Raw genomic sequence first — 27,181 nt, forward strand, 5'->3', positions numbered from 1 at the left:
AAATTTACAAAACGAACATCGAACGCGCTTATCACGTTTCAAATTCTCGTTCGAGTTTAAAGTGAGTTGCGGTGCGACGGTACCGCATGAACTCGTGGTAACCATGGTAACGCTGCGATCGCGCTCGCTCGACTCAAGTTGATGACCCCGGTCGCGCGGCGCGGCGTGCGATGATCGCGACAAGTTTTGACTTGCCGATTTCGTCGTAGAAATCGGGTTCGCGGCGTACGTACTAAGACTTAATTCGACAATAGAATCTTCTATGACCCTTACCTTTTCTATCACAATATCAATATCGTTAACATCATCTCTAGGTAATCGCTTTCTCACACGTCGATGTAAAAGGCCGTAAATTAGATCTAATTGCATACACATCGGCACTGCGTATGGTAATTTAGCAAACCAAGACCGCACTTTACACACGAACACTTCTGCACGTTCAGAGTCTTTCTGTTCCGTGTTGACGATCTCACGTAGTATTTTGTATGGCGGCTGCTGCATCCCGTACATGGCGCGAAGTCGCGCCACGGCGTCGGGCCAGGTGTGCACGCTGGCGCGCGCGCCGCGCCACCACACGGCCGCGTCGCCCTCCAGCAGTATGGGCAGGCCGCGCAGCGCGTGCTCGTCGCTGACGCCCGCGCACTCCTTGTACACCTGCACCGCGTCGATGAACGCCTCCAGTACCTCCGCGTCGCGCGACCTCCCGTCAAAACGTGCAGTGCACTTGGCGAAGTTGCCGGTGACCGCGGACGAGTAGGCGCTAGGCGGACGGACGTCGGGCGTTGGCGTCGATGTCGGTGGGTTCCTGGAGCAGCCGCTGAAAGCCCTCAGGGTTTCCACTAGGGTTCTGTTGGTTTCCGCTTGCATTCTGACGAAGGACTCCATGAAACCGGCTAACACGGTCTCCGTGGTCGCACTCGTAGAAGCGCCGCCGGCGCCACCGGGCGCTCCGGCGGGGACGGGGGCGGGGGCGCTCATGGCGCGCTGCTCCGCCTGGTCGTAGTATTCAGGCTCGCTCGTGTCGTCGCTCATAATATCTTCAGTCGGTAGTACTTTCGCGTTCCGTAGTTCCATCGGCATGGTAACAGTTCGTCGCGTAACTTATGTTGTTTTCACTTATTGAAACATAGGTTATAGGTAAGTCTATCGCGATTCGCGGCACTCGCGACGAAACTTCTCGAAAATCTCAAGGTGAATTCGAAGCCACGAGTTGGGCAGCCACTGTGATGGTTGTATTCGTTTATTGATCTAAAGTTCTAACTTAATAACAATCATCAGCACAGAAGAAGAGGTGTAGGACACGGAAGATATTAATTATTCGCGAAAACGACGCGTAGTCGGCGCGTGATAGCCTGCGACTGGCCGACCGCGGGGCGCGGGCGGCGTGGAGAGCCGAGCGAGTACGAAGTGCCGCGGAATCAGGGTTGCCAACTCTACGTATTTTTACGTAGATCTACGTATTTTAAGCCTTCCTTGCAAACCTACGAACTTTAGTCCCAGAATCTACGTATTTTCTATCAAATTTGCAAAATAGGCTGAATGGGCATCGTTTCCTTTACTTTCGCGAAAAAGTTCGATCATGGTTCCGATCACGGTTATTTGGCATGTGGCAAAAGTCGGAACTAATGTTATTTTGACATTTCCCCATAGAAAAAATGCTGTACAGCGCCCCCCTGTAAATGTCACTGACGCTATAAAAATATTTCGAACTAAGATTGTGCTAAGATTTCGAAGGTGTTGTTGTATTTCGATATTTTTCAACTTCCTTCCTTCTTTCCAACAAATATAATTATGTATAAATTTAATTTGTCTGAAAATGATACACAATAAAAGTGTACTTTACTACTTTTAGGGTAATATAAATTGTCGTTTTATTACTTTTACCTACCCCTACTCTCTTCATTTCACTCAGAAAAAAAAGTACGTAGATCTACGTATTTTCTATATGGAAATTGTACCATTTCTACGTAATTTTCTAATCTGTCCTACGACTTTTTCAAAATCCGAGTTGGCAACACTGCGCGGAATACCACGATGTCCTAGAGCTCGCGCGGTTGTAGCGCGATTATTCGACTTCGTTTCGCCTTACACTTAGTATAATTTTGCAAATTTTGAACTTGTAATTTATGAAGTGCTATTAGTTCGGAACATTTTGTTGCTACATTTGGACTTAATTAATTAGAGACAGTTTAATTTTGATACGAAAAACAATAAGTGATTAAAATGGGTATTCAAGCACTATTACGGGGACAAGAGGAATTATCATCACAAATAAATAGACTTTTGCGCAATTATAAGAAATCGAAAAGTAGAGTCACCAAACCATACATAGACACAAGATTAGAGTTATTAGAGTCAAACTTCGTAATATTTAAAAGAAATCATTTGGAAATCCTGGAATTAGCTACAACAGAGGAGAGGAAAGACTTGCAATATTTTAGAGAAGATTTTTATTACAACTGTGAGGATGATTATTTAGAACTGAAGACTCTTATGAAAGAACATTTAGAGGAATTGGCCCCCAAGTTAGACACGGTCACCAAAGGCAGTGAAAACATCACTGTGACCGCCCCAACAAGTAGACATACCGGTTCTTGCTATAATATAAAGACAAGTAAATAATCAGCGGCGGTGGTAGACTACCTACTTCTAGTTGTTATTGTGTCAAGTTTTGTGCATACAAAATAAATCGGTATAAAAATAAAAGAAGAACGGTCACGCCCCATACAAAAAAAACCCAGACCCGACAGAAACGAGACATACCTCAGTTTTTTTGTTATGTCTTAATTAGTTAAATTATATATTTTTTATATTCGAAATCTATGTATAACACCAAAATATTACCCTTTGTTTTTGTTCAGGCGTTATACAAAAACTAATACAAAATGCCTATTTATCACCAAAATTGGTAAATGTATGTACCGAAATGTCTATTACAGCTGCTATGGAATGTATCTAGGTGACCTGGAGATACAACCGGATTATACAGAGTGGTTATAAATATGGAACAATAAGTGACCGCACTCGATTATTTCTAAACTATACAAGATATCGAAAAACTAGTTACTGATTCTGAAAGTGCTTCACGAGCTCTTTTTAAAATGGTACCAATAATAGGTTACAGATTATGGAAGCTGGTAACATTGAATTTTTGGATTTTGTAACTTCTCGTTTCCACCCTGAATAATCCGGCTGTATCTCCAGGTCACCTAGATACATTCCATAGCAGCTATTTAGGTACATACATTTACCAATTTTGGTGATAAATAGGCATTTTGTATTAGTTTTTGTATGACGCCTGAACAAAAACAAAGGGTAATAATTTGGTGTTATACATAGATTTCGAATATAAAAAATATATAATTTAACTAATTAAGACATGACAAAAAAACTGAGGTATGTCTCGTTTCTGTCGGGCCTGGGTCACAGATGACCGTTCTTCTTGAATAGGTATGCGTCTCTGTGAATTGACTAGGGAAATACCTATAAGAAAAAAATGTAAACAAGATCATTAAAACAATCTCATAGCCTTCCACATACATTTAGGAGCATAATATCTATACATCGAATAGTTAATAAGTACCTGATGAAATCCCCGTTAGGATCAGTTTTCCTTCCGAAGCGGACAGGACAGTAGCAGTGGAAGAACTGTTGGAAGAAAGACGAGCAGGAGAGCCACATCCACATGCCCGCATTCACCGACCAATCCGCGTCCAGTAGTAACTCGTCAAACACCTAATAATACAACATTCATTCATTACTACCTGTTTTGTATAATCTAAACAAAAATAAGGTTTTGACCTTTTCAAATTTTATCGACATAAAAAAGTGGGAAATACTTGTTACGTAATTTTGTTTTATTACGTAAAAAAGATTCGATTTTGCATTACGTAACAACTTTGGCTAAACTTAAAATCAAATCTCGATGCCTACATAGCGTAAGCTAATGCTCCCGGGGAAGGACCTTGATTCCACTTGACCCAGAAAATCGACAAACATCATCGTGGATGAATGCTGAATTAATAACATATCAAAATACCTTCATTCCTTCCTCCCATGAAATCCAAAGGTCACCTCTGGTAAGGAAGCATGCCACGGCATGTCGCGCCAGGTGATGGATCCAGCCTTCCTCTCTTAGCTGTATCATGATCGCATCAATCCATGGAAAACCAGTTTGACCCTATAACACAACTCAAAATCAGCTTCTATTTTTGATGAATATAATATATCCTAGGTATAGAAAAACTCAGGTGATACATACGTTCGCCCATTTTGCTAAAGCCTCCTGGTTTTTCTCCCATGGTATTTGAACACATATGGGATTGCCTTCCATACGGTCGAAATTTGGATTCCGCGTTGCGGCGCAGTAGAAAAATTCTCGCCAAAGTATTTGTCCGTGTAAAGAAAGAGGTGGTCGCACCCTTTTGATTCTTTTATACAATTCCGTTAATTGGTAGTAGAATAGCCTTGTTGATAAGCAGCCAAACCTAGAGCAACACAAAAGTTAGTATGACGTAGTTTGAATTGAAAAACATTAACAAAATGCCACCTACACACCTCAAATAGGGTGACAGCCCTGTTTGGCTAGCCAATAGAGATTGCGGTGTCATTTTAGGCCGCCCAAATGAAGCTACCCATGCTTTCCGTTCGAGATGCCTCTCCAATCTAGCTAAAGCTTCGCTCTCACCGCCAATCCACACCGGAGGCCTCAGTCCTTCAGTCTCGAAGCCTGCAAATGCACATATCTTATAGAATAAAGCGTTCCAAGCAGTTGCAGTTGTTTTCGAGCAGTAGGATAATTAATTTCATTCCTCTGCAATATCATAAGTTGAGGGTAGACGACATACCAAGCTCCTCGAGGGTAGGGACTCCAAAGCGATCGTCGTGATCGTCGGAGACCGGCGTCGTGGCACCGTTTAGCGTTTCCGTCGAGATGGCGGGTTCGGCGGGCGGCGGCGGTGGCATACTCGCTATCAGCGCTTGGAACTGATGGTATGTCAACGGTGCTTTCCCACCATTGCGCTCTATAATTCTAAGAAAAACGATTAAAACGTTCAGTAAAAGTACTAGGTACCTACACTAGAATTGATAGCCATATTTTTTAATTAATGTCTGATTAGAAATCCTGTTTGACGCGAATTTACTTTATTTATAGAAATCATTTCAGTTGCAACTTTTTAGTTAAAGCACCGTAAAATTGGAAGATTTTCGATTAAATTTTTAAAGTTATACAATGGGCTTATTTCATTCATTCGTCGCAAATGGTACCCAACAATAGAAATAGTCAAAGCAATGTAAATAGTTGACTTATCTTCGAGTTATTTTAGTGCCGTCACAAATGACGCATGAATAAAATCGTCACAATTATTCAGTCTGAGTACGTAGTTATAACTGGATAAGTGTAAATATTTACTCACTTATCTAATTTGTAGAGTGTGTGCGAAACACGAGATATGACGGTGATGCCGACTTCTCGGCATTTGGACATGATATTGTGGTCCCGGACGCGACCGTAGGGCTCAGGATCTTCTTCGAACGTGAGTTCTGTGGTGCCCCACTCGCGAAAGAGTTTCGGCAGGGCGTCGGCCGGTTGTCCGCGCACCACGAACAACCGGGAATTTAGCTTCCTCAAACTGCTGTCCAGGTCTTCCAGGCATTGTAACAAGAATCTGGATAATGAATTGGAAATTATCAGTAAATAGTCTCCGCGAAAAGTTTGAGTTTGTACTATTTACTCAACTACGTCAACAGATACGACTTGGTTGTCGGTTTAACTGCGATAATGAGATTTGAAAGTGCATACTCTACTTTCGCGATTTGGTTTTTACTGGCAATGAACTTCAATGAAGCCACAACTCTTCGCTAAAAGAATGAAATATGAAAGAAACAAGTGCTAAAAAATAACTACCTCCATTTGTTTATCCCAACATTCGACGAGCTAGCGAACCAGGGATCGATTATGAAGACACATCGGAATGTGACTGCGTCGCTGAGGCCCTCTCTCAAGGCCGGGTTGTCGTGGAGTCGGAGGCCTTTGCGGAACCAATGAACGATGTGTTTCCCGGTGGAACAGCGCTGCGGGGCGGTGGGGGCGGTCGCTAGGGTCGCATGCGTGCGCGCACTTGACGCTGTCGGCAGCGTCTCCGCTGCAGCCGACATACCTAACTCGTCACCCACATGGCATTAACTGCAAATAAAAAAGGTTATCATTGAATTACGCAAGCAAGAAAATAGATCGATATGTGGGCTAGACGATACGATTATTTCAAGGTATTTGCGAATTAATGGCACATATTCATTCATGGCGTATGTCTAGCTGAATTTGCTAGAAACTTAGAGCCACCATTTACAAGTTCCTGATACCCTATTATTAGTTATCAGGAAGATAACTGTAACATACAGTTTCACAGGTGTCACATGGAGATAACTGGCAAATGAACTCGTTTGTATCACATAAAAAAAAAAAAATAATAATAACAAAATGCTATCTTTAGATGTTGAAGAATGTTTTTAGATGACTGGTGTAACTAGCCCTTAGCCTAGGTTTGGTGGCACCTCACTAAATACACTCGCGAGCAAAAGTATGGAATCACTTACATGAAGTTGTTTCCACGCGATCTTGTGTACTAACGAATTTGTTAGTAACAAAAAAAGTAGCACCATTTTAAAGATTAAACTTTTAACTTTAAATTGATACCAAATTCATTTAAATCACACCGGTATTAAAAAAGATATCCCGGCTGATGTGAAGAAGTAAGAAAAAAGACATGTACCAACTGTTTGATACGTCGCGAGTTGCGGCCTATTTACCCCCTATAAAAGCACGTGTTTTCGGATTTTTGCGTTCACACGTTGATCCATACACATCTCGGCTTCTTTTGACACTTTACCTGGGATTCTACACCTACAAAAGCAACACAAATCGTTGCACTGTTGCAAGAAGGGCTCAGCCAGCGGGCTGTCGCACGTCAGCTCCACATAAGCCAGTCCTGGGTTTCGAAAGTTTTAAGACGCTTTTGGGAGACTGGTGGCTTTATCCCGAGACCAAGTTCTGAACAGCGCCGGTGCACATCGCAGAGCAATGACCGTTTTTTCATGTCAACCTCTCTATGAAATCGTCATTTGACTGGTATCGACGTCCAGCAAGAGCTCAGAAATGTTCGTGGGATAGATGTTAGCGAGTGCACAGTTCGTCTAAGATATGAGCAATAAAATTTGACTCCAAAAAGGCCTACCACAGGCTGGAAACTGACGGCAGGTCACCGACAAGCACACTTTCAATTAGCTCGCACTCGGCAGGCGAGTAATGGAGGCGAGTTTTGTTCTCCGATGAATGCAGACTGTTTTTGCAGTGCAGCAGTCGAAGAGGTCGGGTCTATAGACGGCCTGGGGAGCGATTTGTGCAGTGCTGGTTCGTTAAAACATTGGCTTATGGGGGTGGCTTGCTCGACTTCCCATCGAAATGTGTAGGAGCAAATTGAAAGCGTGCTTATCGGTGACCTGCCGTCAGTTTCAAGCCTGTGGCAGGCCTTTTTGGAGTCAAATTCTATTGTTTATATCTTAGACGAACTGTCCACTTGCTAACAGCTATCCTACGAACATTTCTGAGCTCTTGCTGGACGTCGATATCAGTCAAATGACGATTTCGTAGAGAAGTTGAAATGAAAAAACGGTTTTCCCTCTGCGATGTGCACCGGCAATGTTTAGAACTTGGTCTCGGGATAAAGCCACCAGTCTCCCGAAAGAGTCTTAAAACTTTCGAAACCCAGGACTGGCTTATGTGGAGCTGATGTGCGACAGCCCGCTGGCTGAGCCCTTCTTGCAATAGTGCAACGATTTGTGCTGCTTCTAAAGGTGTAGAATCCCAGGTAAAGTGTCAAAAGAAGCGGAGATGTGTATGGATCAACGTGTGAAAGCAAAAATCTGAAAACATTTGCTTTAATGGGGGGTAAATAGGCTGCAACTCGCGACGTATCAAACAGTTGATACATGTCTTTTTCCTTACTTCTTCACATTAGGCGGGATATCTTTTTAAATACTGATGTGATTTTTTTTTTTTTTTTTTTCTATTTATTTGGCACAAAAACAGTCATTACAAATATCACTTCTAAACAAAAATAGTAACTAAGAAAAAAGACAACGAGTGCCCAAAAGTAACAATTAAATGAACAGATAGTTACAAGACAATAACATTTCTAAAGTTTAAGTACATCCATGATAGGTTTATAAGTTTACAATGGTATTTAAACTAAAGGTGTGCAAGTGCAAGTGCATATTCGAAAAAAACTAAACAATTATCGACTCTTTCTTAATCATTAAATTACAAAAGTTGTTTGGTGAGCTTGGACTTAATTGTGTTTATGGAATTATTAAATAAATCTATGTTGGAAAATTCAGTGTTGTACATATTAAGGCAGCGAGTAATGTAGTTATTTCGAGTATAATTTTTACGAGATAATGGTGGCACAAACATTTTAATGGTACGTGAGGAGCGTGCAGGCAAACGAGTTTTGACAACAAAATTTATTTTCGATAATAAGTTCGGGGAGTCTACATGGGAGTTCAATAATTTAAAAAGAAATACTAGATCAAATTGTTTTCGACGGTTCTGTAGGGTAAGTAACTTGCGTGTTTTTAAAGAATCACAGTATGACACATCCGAGCTGTGGTTACTACGATAATTTAATACTTTTATAAATTTTCTTTGGATTTTCTCTATGCGATCAATATCCTGCTTGAAGTGAGGGTTCCAGATGGTACACCCGAAATCCAGTATTGAACGGACAAAACAAAAATACAGAATTTTAAAGGTAATCAATTTCTGGAAAGGTTTAGATATTCTGGTAATGAAACCTAGATTATGATAAGATCTTTGGATTATAGCATCTATGTGTGGTTTAAATGAGAGCTGACTATCCATTATTATGCCCAAATCACGAATTCTATCGACTCTATTTAAGACCATGTTATTTAAGTTGTAATTAAAAAGTAGGGGTTTCTTTTTTCGTGTATATGTTATCACAAAACATTTATCAGTATTTAAGAACAATTGGTTTTCTAAACAATATTTACTAAGAGAATCTAGATCAGACTGCAGTTTGTAACAGTCACCCACATCCTTAATGGTTCCGAATATTTTGGTGTCGTCTGCATATTGTAGGTGGTTGCAGTTACGCAAGATACTGCTCATGTCATTAATGTATATAGAAAACAGCACGGGACCAAGGTGCGATCCCTGGGGCACACCCGATGGGATTGGTAGAAAGCTTGAGCAGTACCCTTTAATACAGACAGCTTGACTTCGATTTCTGATGTAAGAATCGACCCATCTCAGCAAGTTACCATGCACACCGAAACTCCAAAGCTTCTTGATTAATAGATTGTGATTTAAATGAATTTGGTATCAATTTAAAGTTAAAAGTTTAATCTTTAAAATGGTGCTACTTTTTTTGTTACTAACAAATTGGTTAGTACACAAGATCGGGTGGAAACAACTTCATTTGAGTGATTCCATACTTTTGCTCGCAAGTGTAGAACAGTAAGTAACTGTATATCATATACCTGTGCCACATGCAATATGAGTAGGCTTTATAAGGTCTAGCCTAAAGTTTTACCCACATGAACTACCTACCAGCTAGCAAGCAATTGAAACAATAAATAACTATCTCAAATTTCATTGGTTCTGCTATCAGCTGTGTCATTAAAACATAAAAAATACATAATACTAAGGTAAGCATGCTGCTATTGCATAAGCATTACAAAGTGTAAAAACAGTAGGTGAGTATTGTGTAGTCTTTTTAATTTTTTTACACTTTTTAACTAGATTTTACTTAACCTTCTACTAAATCTTTAACAATTACACATTGCTGCTAGAATTATACAGTAAATTGTAAACCGAAAATATATTTTTTAGCATAGTGTTGCTTTGATCTTAACTTAGCAGGTCTTCATACAAACTAGTATGAAAACAGGGTAGAGCCAGAGCCTGACATTAGGTAATTTTATTTATTATAGTGAAAAAGAAGCAGGGTTCAACATAAAAATATTTTAGTAGTGTATTTTACTTTTCATAAAATAAAATAAAATAAAATAAAAAAAATACTTTAAGCAGAAAAGGATAAAATAAATTAATATAAAATAATATTTTTAAACCTGAAAAAATACTAAGGCTGTCCTACATGTCCTGTTTTATTTAGTTATTTTAAAGTTAGAAGAATTTATTGTTGCATCTGCAGAGAAGAGAGAAGTCAATGGGATTCAATCATTATGATGAAAGAAAATTAGGTGAGGGGTTCTGTAGTCCCACTACAACCCCCAACATCTAGAAAAACTCAAGCCCTCAAGCCCAAATATTGATTTAGTAAATGAAGTTAAAAGAATTGTAGATTTATTATTTGTTGTGCTTCACCTATGCTTCAAAGCAGGCTGTTAATAAAAAATGGCATCTTATTTATTTATTTTATTTTATTTATTTATATTAGGGAAAGAAACAATTTTGATATACAGACAAATAATCACACAAAAAATAGGACAGAAATCAGCAAAGCACTTATGTTAGACATTTTCCAATTTAAGTAAGCCCTCTGATCTTATGTATTTAGGTAGTGTTTTTTCATTCATCATGAACAGATTTGTCTTTAAACGATGTCTTATGAGAAAAAAAAATACAGATTACAACTAAGCTTATTACCAAATGTATCATCATATTTTATTTATTAGAACAAGTCTATCATTTTGAAATAATTAACTACCTATTTGTTGCCATTTTTATTTATAGCCCCTTTCACAATCTAAACCTATTTTCATAGACTACAAATGTTTGTAAACTTCGTTGTTTCTAAGGCTTGAGTTTCCCCATCAGTTTCCCAATTCCAAGCTCAGTACATAAAACATGTGAGGTCTGAAGCCTTTTCAAGCTTTAAGTTGAATAACTTCCCTTTTATACCTAACTACTTAGAACATAGGTAGCTAAAATGTCATGCCATCCTGCTTCAACTTATGGCTTTCAAAAAGAGTGTGATAGAGAGGAGAAGCAAACCTAGAAATCCATAAAATTATGAGGCAAAATATAAAATACCTTTGAATATCCTTGATATTACAGTAAAGCTGGCCCGGATAATTGTAATCCACTGGCGAGTTCAAAGAGTCACTGTTATTTTGTTACAAAATTAAAAACACTATTGGAGAAATAAAGACAAGTATTACACAGTGTAACCGCTTAGAAGTTTGATTTGTTTTAATCACTTTTAGCACTGAATTCTAGTTGAAACCTCGCACTACACCGTTAGATGTGTTTATTCCTATTTTCTTGCTCCAGAACATGAATTCATCACGCCGTGCTTAGTAAAAACGACAAGAAGCAAACAAACTCTATCGTATCGTAGAAAACCACACAGTTGTCAGAAAAGTCCACGCCGCTTGCAACGTGACTACAACGTGACTTAAAGCTACGCTCACACAGTAAATTATTCTCAATAATTAAAAATTGCATACCTAATTAATTTGGTAATATTCCGAATCAAAACAATTTTTCACGGAAACTTTTTTGTTTGACACTTGACAACAATAAAGAAACAACACTATTTTTATTTATTCACTATAGTGTTGTGACATCTTTCTTGAACTTTATTTGTTACTATTTTATTTTGTACCTAGGTAAGGTATGTACTTCTTCTATATTCTATCATACGAATAGCTACGAATTCGATAGAAGTTATAGTAGGTACTGCAACATTTTTTTATTAACAATAATCCATTTTATTTACATGTTAAAGATTTTTAAAATGAATTTACAAACTTAAATTTAATAGCTGTATTACTACTATACTACTACTACTATACTGCTGTAGTACTACTGTACTATACATATAATACATAAATAGATAATACATATTTACAAAAAAAAATTACATAAAATAATTTAGTGTCCTTTGAGATGCGCCGTATCTTCCTTTTTTGTTCTAAACTAAGTAATTTTTCCTTCGTTCTTACGAAATCGTAGAGTAAAATTAGGTATAATAGGTTTGTAAATCAATCATCTTACGTTCAATCAGCATGCCTCCGACATGTAAGTCAACGAATAAAAGTATTTACAAGCTTTCTTGCTTAGTGCAGAAACCGCCAGAATAATTTGTACAATGTGACATCTTTTAGTAATAAATACTTTTTTACTTTACTTTACTTTAATGGAAGAAAAGTTCCTTACTGATAGGAAGCAAGCAACATAATTATCATAAAAAATAGCTAGATAAATAAAATCATTTTGCAAAAACAGCGTTTATGGCTAAAATAATATCCGAAGTACCTATCTACGAATCTTTTTTGTTTTAAAAACTTTATATCGTTTGCACAATAGCAATCTGAAAATCATTTTCATAGTAAGTATAAATAAAAATAGAATTAATTAAAAAATGGAACAGTGTAAACGTAGCTCTTTTTAAACCATTTTTATTTTTATTACAAAAGAATGTCACCGCACCGTGCGTAGATACAGCAGCAGCACTACGACATGGGTGCCTGCGAGTTTTTGGACAAGGTGACTTTGTCCGTTGCAGCTCCAAAGTGTACTTTATCTGTGAATATAGTGATGTGCTACAAAAAATATTATTATTCAATTTGATCGGATAAGAAGACTCAGGATTTTTGCTGGAAAAATGTTTATTAATTTTTATTCATACATATTAACGAAAATAAATCGCGTATAAAAACAAACATCTCCTTCTTTCGTATGAAACACATTCACATTTTGTGCAATGGATTACTAATGTTTGGCCAAAAAACGTTTTCCAAATTATCACATCGCAAACAACGTTTCGCAAATTTTTATTTGGCAAATTCTCATTTGGCAAAACAACTTATTGCAAAATTTTAATTCGCAAATGTCATTTTTGGCATATTATTGTTTAGCAAATTATTGTTTGGCAAAGTATGTTTTGCCAAATGTTTCATTTGGCAAAAATGTTTCACGATAAACTATTTACAAAATAATTTGATTGGTGCATAGAATGCATACAAATTAGCTTGTGGTTATTATTTTATTTAGTGGGTAGTTAATATAAAATTTGTTCTTAATTAATTTTCTTATTTCATTCTCTTTATCGAAATTTCCAAATGATTCATTCACAATAGAGGTGATTCTAGCGCTCGGCGGCCGCTGCCGCGGCACGCTTCACTCGCCTTCGCGCATCTTAATGCGGTTAATATTTTTGCAGAAAATGTTGCAGAAAATAGTATTACTAATAGTATACTATTTTCTGCAATACCTACTTTTTGCAACCATACTATTTTCTGAAATCTCTTTGTGTTACATAAAATTCTTGTGAAAACCATGATCATGTGCCTTATGCTTTGATTTGTGGGTAACGGTGGGTAGTTATGTGAAGTGTCAATTTGACCAAACAAATTATTTGGGATATAATATCGTCGGCGTCGTCGAACAACGACGTATCTGCAAAATGTTAAGTTTCCAGGAGAGCGTTTTGAAGTTTTGGAACCGGTTTTTTGTGTCTACAAAAAAAACTACTTAGCTGATCGGTTTCAAATTTGGGGATGTTATAAACATAAAGATGTTATTTTATATAAACTATGTACCCATCTCCAAAAATACTTAGTTTTTTGTAAAAATCACATGCGTCATTGTTCTATGGACAATTTGAGGATGTATGTGATAAACCGTCGTTGTTCTGCGAATTTTTTTAATCAAATATATGACGTATGTCACTTTTAGTCATTATTCTACGGAACTTCTGCCATGTGTACCCGTCGGATGATGAAGAAAGTTGGAGGAAATAAATAAAAAACATTGTTTATTAGGTTTGATTATTAATTAATTTATAAATAAAGACAATAGGTATCAAAGAAAATTAACAAAAATCAAGGATAGATAAACCACATCCATATACTGCGGCAGGTTATGCAGAAGATCGAAGAGTATAACTTGCCACTATGCTTGGAGTTCGTGGACTATGAGAAGGCCTTCGATTTGATCGAGATTTGGGCAGTGCTGCAATCTCTCCCTGCACCGCGGCCGGTCCCTGTATCGACTCTCGTTACATCGAGGTACTGAAGTACTTCTACATGAACGCATCAATCCGGCCCGAATACAGAAGCAGACCACGAGCGCGATTCCACTACAGCGAGGCGTAAGGCTGGGAGATTTTATACCTATTTCCAAAACTGTTCACCTGTCCAACTCCTGGAATGAAAGGATTCGGCATAAATATCAACGACGAGTACAACACTCACCTTAGGTATGCCGACGATAATATTATGGTCATGGCAGAATCTTTGGAAGACCTCGACACAATATTAAAGACCTTAATCGAGTATCCCAACGGGGCCTTTGGATGAACATGGAAAAAATGAGCTTATGTCGAATGTCCATGTTGCACCCTACCCAAGTTCGGTTGGGATCTCAATTCTTGAGATTGTTGACAAGTAGGATGTCTACCTTGGACAAAAGATTTAGCTAGGTAGGTCCAACTTCGAGAAAGAGGTCAATCGACGAATCTACCTCGACTGGGCAGTATCCGGAAAACTAGACATCTTTTCGTCCAAAATCCTAAAGTGCCTAAAGACGAGTCTACCATCAGTGTGTGTTACCCTATTATAGGTCCAAAACGTTGGCTCTCAAAGAAGCTCAAAGTTGCACGGAGTGCTATAGCAAGGGTTATGTCAGTGTTTCTTTACGAGATCAAATCATAAATGAGGGAGGTCCGTAAACAAACTAAAGTCGATGACATATCCCGACAGATTAGCATGCTGAGTGACAATAGGCAGGACACATAGTACGCAAAACTTACGGCCAATGGGGCACCAAGGTTCTGGAGTAGGCGGCATACCAAAAAACGAAGCGTGCGACATCCACCCACAAACCAAGGCGGAACGATGATCTCATAAAGGTAGCAGGAAGGCACTGGATGCAAAAACTATCACCTATAAGATCTTGCATTTTTTGAATAATGTTGGGATCTGCTTGAAAGGGTAAAGGGGGCATTGATTTGACGGTGTAAGTGCTACTTAGAAATGAATAAAATAAAGACGAAAAGCTTTCTAAGCTTACCTATACTTACAGGGTGACGTGTAATAAGTGAACATCCTTGTAAGGGATAACAGGTTATTGTAACCAATTTATTTATGTAGGCATATGCTTAGGCAAAAGTCAAGCATTTCTCAGTTTTAATAGGGACATCCTAACATGGTGTTCCGATAAAAATTGAGCGGGCGCCCCTTTATCACACTTTTTTCTTTTATTTTATTACTTTTATGTTTTACTGTGTGTTTAATAAAGTCTTTTATTATTTATAGTTTGGGCTTTTTCTACCTTAGCTTACAAGCAGGAAAATTTAAAATCAGCGACGGGATATTAATTATTATTATTTTGATTTTTTGTATGGAAAAATTACATTGTGTTTTGCGTAGGCAAATACTTATCTAATTTGATTGCAAATGACATGCACTATAATCCTTTACAAGGATGTTCACTCATTACAAGATGTCATCCTGTATACGCAAAAAAAACTTTATTTTTAACACAATGTTTATTTTGAGTAACAAATCGTCAAAAAGAAACACATTAAAATCAAATTATTGTAGTCTCAATTTTTTATTTTGTTTTTTAAGCAATTTAAAAATAGAACAAAGACGCAATTGGAATACCCGTCCCTAGTACAAAGTCGGTTGTGTATATCCGACGTCAAAATTACCAAACTTTACCGAAGTACAACGATGGTTCTGATCAAACGTCAAACAAAAGTCCTTAGAACAATGTTAGTTCAGTACATCCGCCACCAAAAACAATTATTTTGTACCAAACATTCATTATGTTTATACTCATCAATCTACCTACAAATACCATAAAATAAAAACAAAAGGACACTGTTTCTTTTATTTTCGAACTTCCTAGTACAACGACGGGTGTGTACGTACGTCACAGTTTTTTTTTATCTGACTTCCCTAGTAAAGAGATGGTTGTGACTTTCAGTCATCAAAACGATAAAGTGTCCAAACTTATAGATATAAAGACGAAATTCTAGATACATTCAATATCAATACGAATACAAATGTATAAGCTATTTCAACAAACGATGTGCAGTCTTCCGAAGTACAATGACGCTTGCACAAACACGTCTCTGTACTGCGTTAGAATAATCACATCCGTCGGTGTTCGATTCTGTATCTTCGATATTATTACGAATTTTGAAAAAATAAAAAATTTGTTTATAAAGGGGCTATTTTAGAGTAGTTTAATGCAAAAAAACAGATTTTGACGGTTGCGATCATACGACGTTGTTCGACGACGTCGACGATATTTGGCAAAATAAAACATTTGCTATATAAACATTTGCCAATTAAAATTTTACCAAATGATAATTTGACCAAATGAAATAGTTGCGAAAAGAACAGTTGCTAAAAGTTCATTTGGGAAATGAAACTTTGGCGATAAGTTGTTTGCGAAGTGAAATTTGGCGAAAAGTAATTTGGCCAAACGCGGATTAAGTTGCCTAAAGCACTTGTGCCTGGGAGGCGGAGTTAGCCTGTGGTGGCTTGAGTGGATATGATATCATTATTTTATTATTGTTATTAATCATAAACATAAATGTGGGTATATCATTCATTATCATACACCTGCACACTGAATGCCTCATTATTTTGTATTTGTTATTTATGTAAAAATATTATATTATATTCATCGTCATCATCATTTTCAGCCATGTAAAATTATTGTAGATATAAAGTAGGTAACTAAATTCTCCATTTTACACTATTAAGTCTCATACTCCTTTTCATAGACAGATAGTATATGTATGTATAAACCATATAAGAACAATAGTTATAGTTATTATATTTCCCTAATTTCTGATATTTATGTAGGTTTACAATAGTACAACATTTTCACCACCTTATTCTCTACCATTCACGTGCGTCTTCCTTCCTTCTTTTTTTTTTCAAGCAAGAGCTGAAAATCAGTGTTCTGCTCATTTCAGAGCAGTGTCTACACTGAGCTCTCTGCTTTTTTGCATCGCTGCGGCACACTTATACCTTAGCGCGCAGGATTTTCTTTCTTTCTCTTTGTAATGTACTATATCTTTCCTGCTACTCCTGTGTTTATTAATCTTACTTTTTGCTTCTTGTGTGTCAATGTGTTTTGCAAATAAACCATTTATCTATCTATCTATCTATCAAACGGAAAGATACCGTTAATCAATGCATCCAGTAATGAGTGAGAGTAGCTATTGCCACACTTTTCCAGAACAGTGAGGTTTTGTTTGTAGGAATCGAGAGGCGCTGAATTAATTCCGTAATCATCGAAACTAATTAATTTTATTTCAATAGTATCGATTAATTCCTTGATATGATCGAATAATTAAATTGATTATTTCATATATGATTAATCGATTATTTAGTCGCATCTCTAAATTAGTCTTGTCTGTGGTTTTAGTTCTTTCAAAAGTGACCCTCTGCGTAAATGTACGTGATAATTTGTAAATAATTTAAATCCGTAATAATCTAGTGGTAAAAGTAGTATTTTGTAGAGTTACTGTGAAATAAAGCTAGCCTCATAAATATTGTTTACGATTCCGTTAAAATTTAGGTGTATACATTTTCAGTGAGGGAACAACCATGGGTCGTGTGATTCGTGCTCAGCGTAAAGGTGCCGGCTCAGTCTTCGTTTCACACACGAAGAAAAGGAAAGGAGCGCCTAAACTCCGCTCCTTGGATTATGCCGAACGTCATGGATACATCAAGGGTGTAGTGAAGGTAAAACCCATTGTTTTTGTGTCCTCAGTCCTTTGACATTTCTCACTAATCTTTGATGCTTTGACCACGATGCAAATTGCTTCATAACCCTCTTTATTGCAACGTTCAAGAGGCGTTGAAAATTAAATGTTGCATTTTTGTTTCAACTAGTGTTGTTGCGTAGGATATCATCCACGACCCCGGCCGAGGAGCACCTCTGGCGGTTGTTCACTTCCGTGACCCCTACAAGTTTAAGACGCGCAAGGAACTGTTCATTGCTCCCGAGGGTCTCTACACTGGCCAGTTCGTATACTGCGGAAAGAAGGCTACACTTGAAGTTGGTAAGTTCTTTGCCCTAACCTATCTATACTTACTAGCTTTCAGTAAGAGTATACCCATGTCTTTCATTGGATAACGTAATACAATGAAACTTTGCACAGCCTATATTTATCAGTTAATGTAGGACTTGTTAATCAGTCCAGTAGTTTCAGAGAATATTCAATACAAATAATCAAAAATCTTTCTTTCTTTAAAATATTAGTGTCAATAAATCTGATAAATAATATTTTTACAGGTAATGTCATGCCCGTGGGTGCTATGCCTGAGGGTACCATTGTATGCAACTTGGAAGAGAAGATGGGTGACCGAGGCCGACTAGCCCGTGCTTCCGGAAACTTTGCCACCGTTATCGGACACAATCCTGATGCCAAACGTACCAGGGTAAAGCTTCCTTCTGGAGCCAAGAAAGTTCTCCCATCAAGCAACAGAGGAATGGTTGGTGAGTATTTATTTATATTGCTAAAATGATATATTAAACTGTCAAAACATTGTTACCTTGATTACAATTTATTTATAAATGTAAAGGTATCATTGTTTTTATTTGTTCATGATGACTTTCTACTTACCTACTCTGAAGATCATTGATTACACAAGAGGCTCTTTCTGAGGCAACAGATTTCAATTCTTCACTCAATACTAGTTGTATGATTATTTTAACAATATTCAAAACACTTTCAGGTATTGTCGCTGGTGGTGGACGTATTGACAAACCCATCCTGAAGGCTGGGCGTGCGTACCACAAGTATAAGGTGAAGCGTAACTGCTGGCCGTACGTGCGTGGTGTTACCATGAACCCTGTGGAGCATCCTCACGGAGGTGGTAACCATCAACACATTGGTAAGTATCGGAACTTCACATTTGTTGTTTTAATAAATCATAACTCATTATTGGATGTGATTGCTTGTGGCCATCCTGAGTTAATTAAAATTCCATAATAAAAAGGTTTATAACATTAAATTAAAAATTACTACATATAAAGCTAAATAAGATAGAACTTTATTTAGAAATAATTTGCCATCAGAAAATATTTATGGGCATTTACCTAAATTAAAGTTCTGAATGAATACTGGTGCTATGTTATTATGTTCTACAGTTATATTTTATTTCATTTTACAGGTAAGGCATCGACTGTCAAGCGAGGAACATCAGCCGGTCGCAAGGTCGGTCTTATTGCTGCGCGCAGGACCGGAAGAATTCGTGGTGGCAAGACCGACACCAAGAAGGAGGCGTAAATATAATTTTATGCAAAATAAAAAACACAAAATCAAACTTATGGTTTTTATTTGTACCCTATGTAGTTCTTCTTATTTTAGCTATTTGGGTTGCCAGGTTTCCGGCTATAGCCGGACATGTTTGGCTTTTTAGGGACTTGTCCGGCCTGTCCGGCTTTTGTTGGGCTTTTTATGTGGCTGCCGCGCCGTCAAAAGCAAACATGCGCGATCAGAATGTTCGATTCGAAGATGAGCTATAACGTTCCTTTATAGGTTTTCCATCACAGATTTTCCAAACTACGTTTTCGCGCGAGTTAGGTTTTGCGATAGCTACAAGACATACTTATAAACATTCTTACTTTTCGATGAATAGGTTTTCGATTACTTGGGATTCTTGAGAGTTAAGTTATTTATCGATAGATAAAGTTTTAGAGAATTAGTTATAATGTAGGTACATCCGGTTTACGATAGGTTTTTTGAAAATTAGGTCGTAGTACTTATTCTTATCTATGAATTAGGTTTTCGAGTTAGGTTTGCTTTAAAAAAGCGTAAGGAGGCATCGAGTATCAAAATACTGTGGTTGGGTAAATCCGCGAAACAGTAAAAAACTTATGTTCCGATCGATAAAAAAAAAACTGTTGTAGTTCTGGTAAATTAAACTTCTGAATAACGATTCATACAAGTTTCCACATAAGGCGCCATGATCCATATTGATTAAATACTTCAAGTTATTTCGATAATCAAGAAAACACGCACTAAACGTCATTACCATCACAGTAAAAATACTGACCTTTGCCGTTGTCTTTTAATTTTTTTTACTTTACCTATACACAGACCAGATTTTGATTATAAATTTAAAATGTACATATTTACCGTGACAAAATAACAAAATTATATTGAAATCGTATTAGCCAATAAAATGGAATCATGAATTGAAATATTGTCACGAGAAATCGTCATAGCCATCGCGGCAGCATCAAAGGTTCTTTAATGTGGCCGCGACGCGACTTATCCCCGCTTGTGTCCGCGCGTCCCACTCTTCAATTCGTTGCTCGTAACAGAACAGAATGCACGTAAAATTTACGCAGCTCCGAGACTTTTTAAACTCCGAAAACGAGAGACACTCGCAGTTTGTCATCGGCTCGCGTCATTCCCATTTTGTGCGATTTGGTAAGTTTTATATATCGATATTTTTCTAATAATTAGCACTTTGTAGCATGTGATTACAATAAAAAAATGGCGATATTGAGGTGTCCCAATAGTGGTGACAATTATTTTTATATAATTTTAAAATCGTTTTCGTCATTACCATTAACATCATTACCATATCATTTAGGCTTATGGTGATGACACTTTGTATATGGTAATGATGACTATGAATGGTTTCCTAAAAGAACAATGGGACAAAACGTCCCCAGAACTGTAGCACTTTAATACCTACCTTATAATATGATAGTACATGATAATACTATAATTTTATTATAATATGACAGCTCAAGTGTGACATGCATGTCTCAGAAAAAAGTTATATCTAAAATAAGAATCCATAAGCAACCCTGAAAAAATACATACAAAATCACTTTTGACCGACTTCAATGGGTATCACGACAGCTTGACCCCGGGACAATTCGACTCCTGTGACAACTCGACCCCTGCGACAACTCAAACCCTGCGACAACTTGATTTTTTTCAACACTCAACACTTTTGACTTACTTCAAATGGTTTCACGACTGCTGGACCATACGACAGCTGAACCCTACGACCACTCGAACCCTCCGACAACTTGACCCCTGCGACAACTCGATTAAATTACTTTTGACCTACTTCAAACGGTATCACGACTGCTTGAGCGTTAAGAAAACTCGACCTGGACACCTCGATCCTTGCGACAAGTCGATCTCTATTACAACTCGACCCCTGTGACAAGTCGAACACTGCGACACGTCAACCCCTGCGACTACTCTGAGCATTTATTCTAGATTCTGTTCAGGCATTGATTGATGGAGCTAAATGGTTTACAATAAGTATCATAGTTGTCATCGGGGTCGAACTGTCGTAGGTTCCCTACGACAGTTCGACAACTGGACCCCTGTGACAACTCGACCCCTGCGATAACAAGATTAAATTAATTTTAACCTACTTTAAACGAAGCTCGACCCTACAAAAACTTGACCCGGACAACTCGACCCCTACGACAAGTCCAAAATATTCAACTATGATACTTATTGTAAACCATTTAGCTCCATCAATCAATGCCTGAACTGTATCTACAATAAATGCTCAGAGTAGTCGCAGGGGTTGACGTGTCACAGTGTTCGACTTGTCACAGGGTCACAAGTACAAGTTGTCGGAGGGTTCGAGTGGTCGTAGGGTTAAGCAGTCGTAGGGTCCAGCCACTAGCGGCGTAAGGGGGGGGCGGTCCGCCCCGGGTGCCACTCATCAGGGGGTGACAAAAGTCACGCAGATTAGTACTAACTGGCGCTAGTATAACGAGGATATGCCATGATTGGGGGGTGTTGCGATTAGTATTATATAGCTCATTCGAACTAACACCTTTCATTCATTCAATCGGTAACCCAAAAGAGGGGGTGCACCAGACCATTTTGGGGTGTCTTACCTCCCCACTATATGTATACCCAACTTACTTACATTAAGGACTTATGACGGGGGATGCTGTGCTGTGCTATGCCCCGGGTGCCAACCCATGCTACGCCGCCACTGTCCAGCAGTCGTGAAACCATTATTTTGAAGTAAGTTAAAAGTGGTAGCGGCCTGCATCCAGCGCTTCCCTGCTACCTTTACGATGTCGTCGGTCCACCTTGTAGGTGGACGTCCCACGATCGATCAACGTGGAAAGCATTAGGGGAGGCCTATGTTCAGCAGTGGACGTTCTATGGCTGACATGATGATGATGATGATGATGATGAAGTTAAAAGTGTTGAGTGTTGAAAAAAATCAAGTTGTCGCAGGGTTTGAGTTGTAGCAGGGGTCGAGTTGTCACAGGGGTCGAATTGTCCCGGGGTCAAGCTGTCGTGCCCTTTGAAGTTGGTCAAAAGTGATTTTGTATGTATTTTTTCAGGGTTGCTTATGAATTTTTATTTTTGATATAACTTTTCTGAGACATGTCACACTTGAGCTGTCATATAATAAAATTATAGTATTCAATTCAATTTATTCATTTAAAGATAACAATGATCCACATGGTTAGTAAATGGGTGCCTTATACAACTATGTTAGTAATTTACTTATTATAACATACCACTAATTATCCAACCCGTTCGGTAAGAAGTAGCCGAAGGAAATGTCGGATAATAGGAGAGTCGTACCTCTCCGCCACGGTCTTCAGGATACTGTTGGGGCTCGCCCGTATCCTACTGAGCAACGAGGCAGTCTTCTTGCATAGGACAGCAAAGAAGCCGTCAGTATGCGACTGAGCAAACATTTCCGAAGCACTGCAGAAGCGAGGCAAGCCCAACAGCACCCTGAAACCGTTGTTATATTGGACCCGAAGGACGCCAAGCGATTTCTGCGAGAACGTGGTCCATAGGTTTCCCGTGTATAGACTCTGACAGTATGCTTTAAACAGAGTGATCTTGACATGGTCATTACATCGGGCAAACCTGCGAGCCAACATATTACACCTTACTGCCAGCGCCCTTCGTTCCCTCTCGATATCAACATGATCTTTAAGGTCATCAGTAACGTAGTGTCCGAGATATTTAAATTTAGAGACTCTGTTTAACTTTACCCCATTCAGCAAGAGGTCGGGTACGACGTTTGGACATTTACTGGCGGCCTTAAATACCATGTATTCGCTCTTCTTCACATTATACAAATAAGCCATGGCATTTAGCATACGCTTCACACACACCCACCATCTTTCTGAGAGCCCCCATTGTTGGCGCCAGCAGTACCATATCATCAGCGTAGCTTATGTTGTTGATACAAACACCATCTACCCAGCATCCGATACGCATACTGCTAAGGGCAACAATGAGGTCATTTACGTATAGGTTGAAAAGCCTGGGAGACGTCAGCCCACCCTGTCTCACCCCGCACTGCAACCCATACTCCTCCGAAAAAACGTTAGCCCATCTTACGCTGTTAATCTGGTTAGCATACTAATAATGGAATATTTGTGATACTTCTGACCGGACGCCCTGCCTCCTCATCTTATCCCAAAGGATGTCATAAGACACAAGATCGAACGCCTTGGAGAGGTCGAGGAAGCATGCGTAAATGGAAGTCCCCTGATCCGTGTAGTACCTGACAGTGTGCTTAAGACTAAGGATGGCGCTCTCGGTCGACAGTCCAGGCTTAAACCCGAATTGAGCATTATGTGATTTTAAATATTTATCTAGTAGAGAGTCAAGCACACTGTCAAGGACCTTTGCCGTGATTGTAGCTAGAGAGATCGGTCGGGTATTAGCATGGTCTATCATACAAGGTAGGTATTAAAGTGCTACAGTTCTGGGGACGTTTTGTCCCATTGTTCTTTAAGCTTTGTTTTTAAATGAGAAGGTTTTTTATTAGTTTACGAAAAGACGTTTTTTTATTCATTTCTTGTATGTTGACTATTGTGTAAGTCTAAGTAAGAGTACCTAGGCATATTTTTCAATCAAAATCCTCATTGGTGTAAATATATATTTTTTCTGATTCTGAATAATATTAGGAACGTAAAAAAAATTTAACTAATGTCCGTATTGTTCCAAATTCAATAAATTCATTAAAATATTGAATACATTTATTTTTATTTCCAACCCATTCTTTAATAGGTACGTGCTTAGCTAGGAAAATAACATAGATAAAATTGGTGTTTAGCTAAACAATTATATTTAAATTTTAGTTTTTAAGTAATTTTAATTTAATGTATTACTATAAAATTATATTTCGTCATCACCATTAACATAAGATCATTACCATTTTAATAAAATCATTACCATTAGGAAAACGTCATTACCATTTTGTGAAAAAATATTTGGACGCTTGTTACTTCTAAAATCACGATTGAATCTAAGGGCCTCACACTGATCTAAAAAGCTTATTGCTTAACCTTTCAGTTTAAGCTAGTTTGCACGCATCCCTGTTAAGTTTTTCAAAAAACGTAAAATAAATCCCGCGGAATAAAATCGGCGGATCTACCCGGTTATTATTTATGGCTAGGTATATTCCTGCTTTACCAAAGTTCTATTGGGAAAAATAACATGTTTTATTTTGACTTTTTAATCCGTGTCAATTCATAGGCCAGTAGAATTAGATTTTAAATCGGAAATAATTCCTACAAAAGATTTTATTGCTTTAATGGCTTCATTGGTTGCCCATTAAGACTCTCCTAAGTTTTCGACTTCGACGGAGTTGTGCTTAAGTGGTGGGGGCCCCCGAAAGGGGCGCTTTTTCGGTTTTCCGGTTATACCGCGTAAAGGACTTACCCTATCGAAAAGTGGTCTTCCTGACGGTTGAAGGGCATTTAATCCTGCATTAAATAAGACCAAATTCATATGTTTTGGACAAACCGTTCTCGTGCAAATATTCGGCAAAGTAGAAAATATGTGTATAATTAATGACCCTCTCCACGTCCAATAGCTCGTCACCCGTAGGCTCCCAAGCCTTGTAAAGGGTCGCCTTAACCAGCGTATCCCTGTCAAGGCTCACGAGTTGGATTCGCTTATTCTTGTTCGTCCCAGCCGTTCCTTAACTGCGGTTGCTGCACCTCTTCCTGGCACTCTCCTGAAAGACTCTGTGTTACCTAATGTGGCTGCCCCTCTTCCTTGTACCCTCCTGTACGATTGCATTGCTTAGCCATATGCCTGGTCCAAGGTTCGACGCCACAAAATCAACTTCGTACGCGTGAAAATAGTTTAAATACTATTTTCCGTGCTTGCAACATTTTTCTTTACTGCTTCGCCTCTATTAGTCGTAGAGTGATTGTATATATTCTATAGCCTTCCTCAATTTATGAGCTATTTAACACACAAATAATTATTTCAATCAAACTAGTAATTCTTGAGATTAGCGCGTTCAAACAGACAAACAAAAAACTCTTCAGCGTTTTAATATGAACTTGTTGTTGTTGATTTTTTGCGTCGATCCTTAGACCAGGCATACGGCTAAGCAACGTAGTCGTGCAGGAGGATACAAGGAAGAGGGGCAGCCACAGTAGGTAACACCGAGTCGTTCAGGTGAGTGCCAGGAAGAGGTGCAGCAACCGCAGTTAAGGAACGGCTGGGACGAACAAGGATAGGCGCATCAAGCTCGTAAGCCTTGATAGGGTTACACTGGTTGAGGCGCTCCTTTTCAAGACTTGGAAACCTGCGGGTAACGAGCCATTGGACGTGGAGAGGGTCATTAATTATACACATATTTTCTACTTTGCTGAACATTTGCACGAGAACGGTTTATTCAAAACATATGAATTTGGTCTTATTTAATGCAGGATTAAATGCCCTTCAACCGTCAGGAAAACCACTTTTCGATAGGGTAAGTCCTTTACGCGGTATAACCGGAAAACCGAAAAAGCGCCCCTTTCGGGGGCCCCCACCACTTAAGCACAACTCCGTCGAAGTCGAAAACCTAGGAGAGTCTTTATGGGCAACTAATGAAGCCATTAAAGCACTAAAATCTTTAGTAGGAATTATTTCCGATTTAATTCATTTTTGTGTTTAATTCTACTAGCCTATCACCAGAAAATTTTGAAATGAGAAATCAGTTATTTTAAAAACAATCCTCCCTCTAGCGCAGTCGGGTAATAAGTACATACCTATTCATTTAAATTAATGTTTATTGTTCTTTTAATTCAATAAATTGTTATTTTTAAAGATTTCTTAATGCTTAAAAAATTAATGTAAGGAACAGTTCAGAGAGTAGGTTAATTCATGGTAGCTTTTCAAACTACTCTACCATTGTGTGTCGAAGCGTTTAAAAAAAAAATAGACAAATTTTACGGTCACTCGTAGGTACGTACCTAATTGTATATAGTACCTATCTCATCTGTGCTATGTACTACCCGTTCGCGCTAAGTTTGCCGGTCCGTGGAATGCGCGTCCCCTCCCCCAACCGCGATTAAACGCAATTAGTTAGTGATTAAATGCAATTAATGTGTCTTATTTTACGCAAATACACAATTTTTATCAATAATAATAAATAAAAAATATTTTAACCTCGTAAGTCCCCGCGTACTTGTACAAGTACATACTAAGCATAGTAGTTCAGACCTGACATTTAAACTACATAGCAAGAGTAACTGCCTAATGTACTTACCCAAGTACAAATTCTTCTTTCCCCATTTACCGGGTAGTTTTTTTACAATGGCAGCAATGATATAGGTGTACCAGAATCTCATGGCAAATGGGGAAAATAAACTTTGTTGAGTGCAATACTGGGGAAATTGGATTAAACGATCTTGATACTGTTTAATTTTTTATTTATGACTAATATTAATGAACATGAAGTACGAATGCCTACCTATATTTTAGGTATGTGTGAAGAATGTTGTTATACATCGGGTTTTTAACATAGAAACATGTCTTGAAAAATAAGTAAACCGTATATTACTGTAAATAATTTTATTATGTATCATTCTTATAACTTATCACTTCATTCAGAACTAGAAAACGATTCTTAAGAACTCCACTTGCATTTCTTGTTCTTCAATAGATGATCAAGTTAAAGAGGTATTTATACAGGGTGGAATTTTGTAATGCCACCTGGAGGGAAAGTACTCTTAATACTGTAATTGAAAATTTTACTAAAAGAAAACATTCCTTTATTTTTGAAAAAAAAAGAGAACTGCATTCAAAGATTTTCGAATTTTTTTCGAAAATTCACTACTATACCTACCATACAATTTTCTGTAACATTATTAAAATAATTTAAGATTTCATGGTTTTCCTTT

The 27,181-nt window shown here is 38.1% G+C and overlaps 2 protein-coding genes across 3 annotated transcripts in view; one reads left to right on the forward strand and one right to left on the reverse strand.

Moving 5' to 3' along the window:
• The window catches only part of LOC135082303 (cryptochrome-1-like), a 30,086-nt gene extending 18,515 nt beyond the window's left edge, over window positions 1-11,571 (reverse strand). The window contains exons 1-8 of one of the 2 annotated variants that reach the window (XM_063977101.1): window positions 11,494-11,571; window positions 5,909-6,187; window positions 5,418-5,669; window positions 4,848-5,032; window positions 4,558-4,729; window positions 4,262-4,487; window positions 4,040-4,180; window positions 3,584-3,735 (exon numbers count right to left, since the gene is read on the reverse strand). In XM_063977101.1, coding sequence (XP_063833171.1) covers window positions 3,584-3,735; window positions 4,040-4,180; window positions 4,262-4,487; window positions 4,558-4,729; window positions 4,848-5,032; window positions 5,418-5,669; window positions 5,909-6,159 — 1,379 coding nt within the window. In that variant the 5' untranslated portion in view covers window positions 6,160-6,187; window positions 11,494-11,571. Of the gene's footprint in view, window positions 1-3,583; window positions 3,736-4,039; window positions 4,181-4,261; window positions 4,488-4,557; window positions 4,730-4,847; window positions 5,033-5,417; window positions 5,670-5,908; window positions 6,188-11,077; window positions 11,457-11,493 lie in introns of those variants that run through there. The other variant, XM_063977093.1, reaches the window with a different exon arrangement.
• A 5,807-nt stretch (window positions 11,572-17,378) lies between these two features.
• LOC135082315 (large ribosomal subunit protein uL2) lies at window positions 17,379-19,347 on the forward strand. Its single transcript, XM_063977109.1, has 6 exons — window positions 17,379-17,469; window positions 17,610-17,760; window positions 17,924-18,080; window positions 18,314-18,517; window positions 18,757-18,915; window positions 19,195-19,347. The coding sequence occupies exons 2-6, from the start codon at window positions 17,623-17,625 to the stop codon at window positions 19,308-19,310; spliced, it is 774 nt and encodes a 257-aa protein (XP_063833179.1). The 5' UTR covers window positions 17,379-17,469; window positions 17,610-17,622; the 3' UTR covers window positions 19,311-19,347.
• The last annotated feature ends 7,834 nt before the right edge of the window (window positions 19,348-27,181 follow it).

This window comes from Ostrinia nubilalis, chromosome 2 (assembly GCF_963855985.1).
Source record: "Ostrinia nubilalis chromosome 2, ilOstNubi1.1, whole genome shotgun sequence".
Classification (NCBI taxonomy): Eukaryota; Metazoa; Arthropoda; class Insecta; order Lepidoptera; family Crambidae; genus Ostrinia; species Ostrinia nubilalis.

Coding starts and splice junctions, on each gene's coding strand:
- LOC135082315 (XM_063977109.1), top strand. CDS start 17,623: ATGGGTCGTGTGATTCGTGCTCAGCGTAAAGGTGCCGGCTCAGTCTTC. Junction 17,761..17,923: donor ACATCAAGGGTGTAGTGAAG/GTAAAACCCATT, acceptor GTTGTTGCGTAG/GATATCATCCACGACCCCGG. Junction 18,518..18,756: donor AAGCAACAGAGGAATGGTTG/GTGAGTATTTAT, acceptor AAACACTTTCAG/GTATTGTCGCTGGTGGTGGA.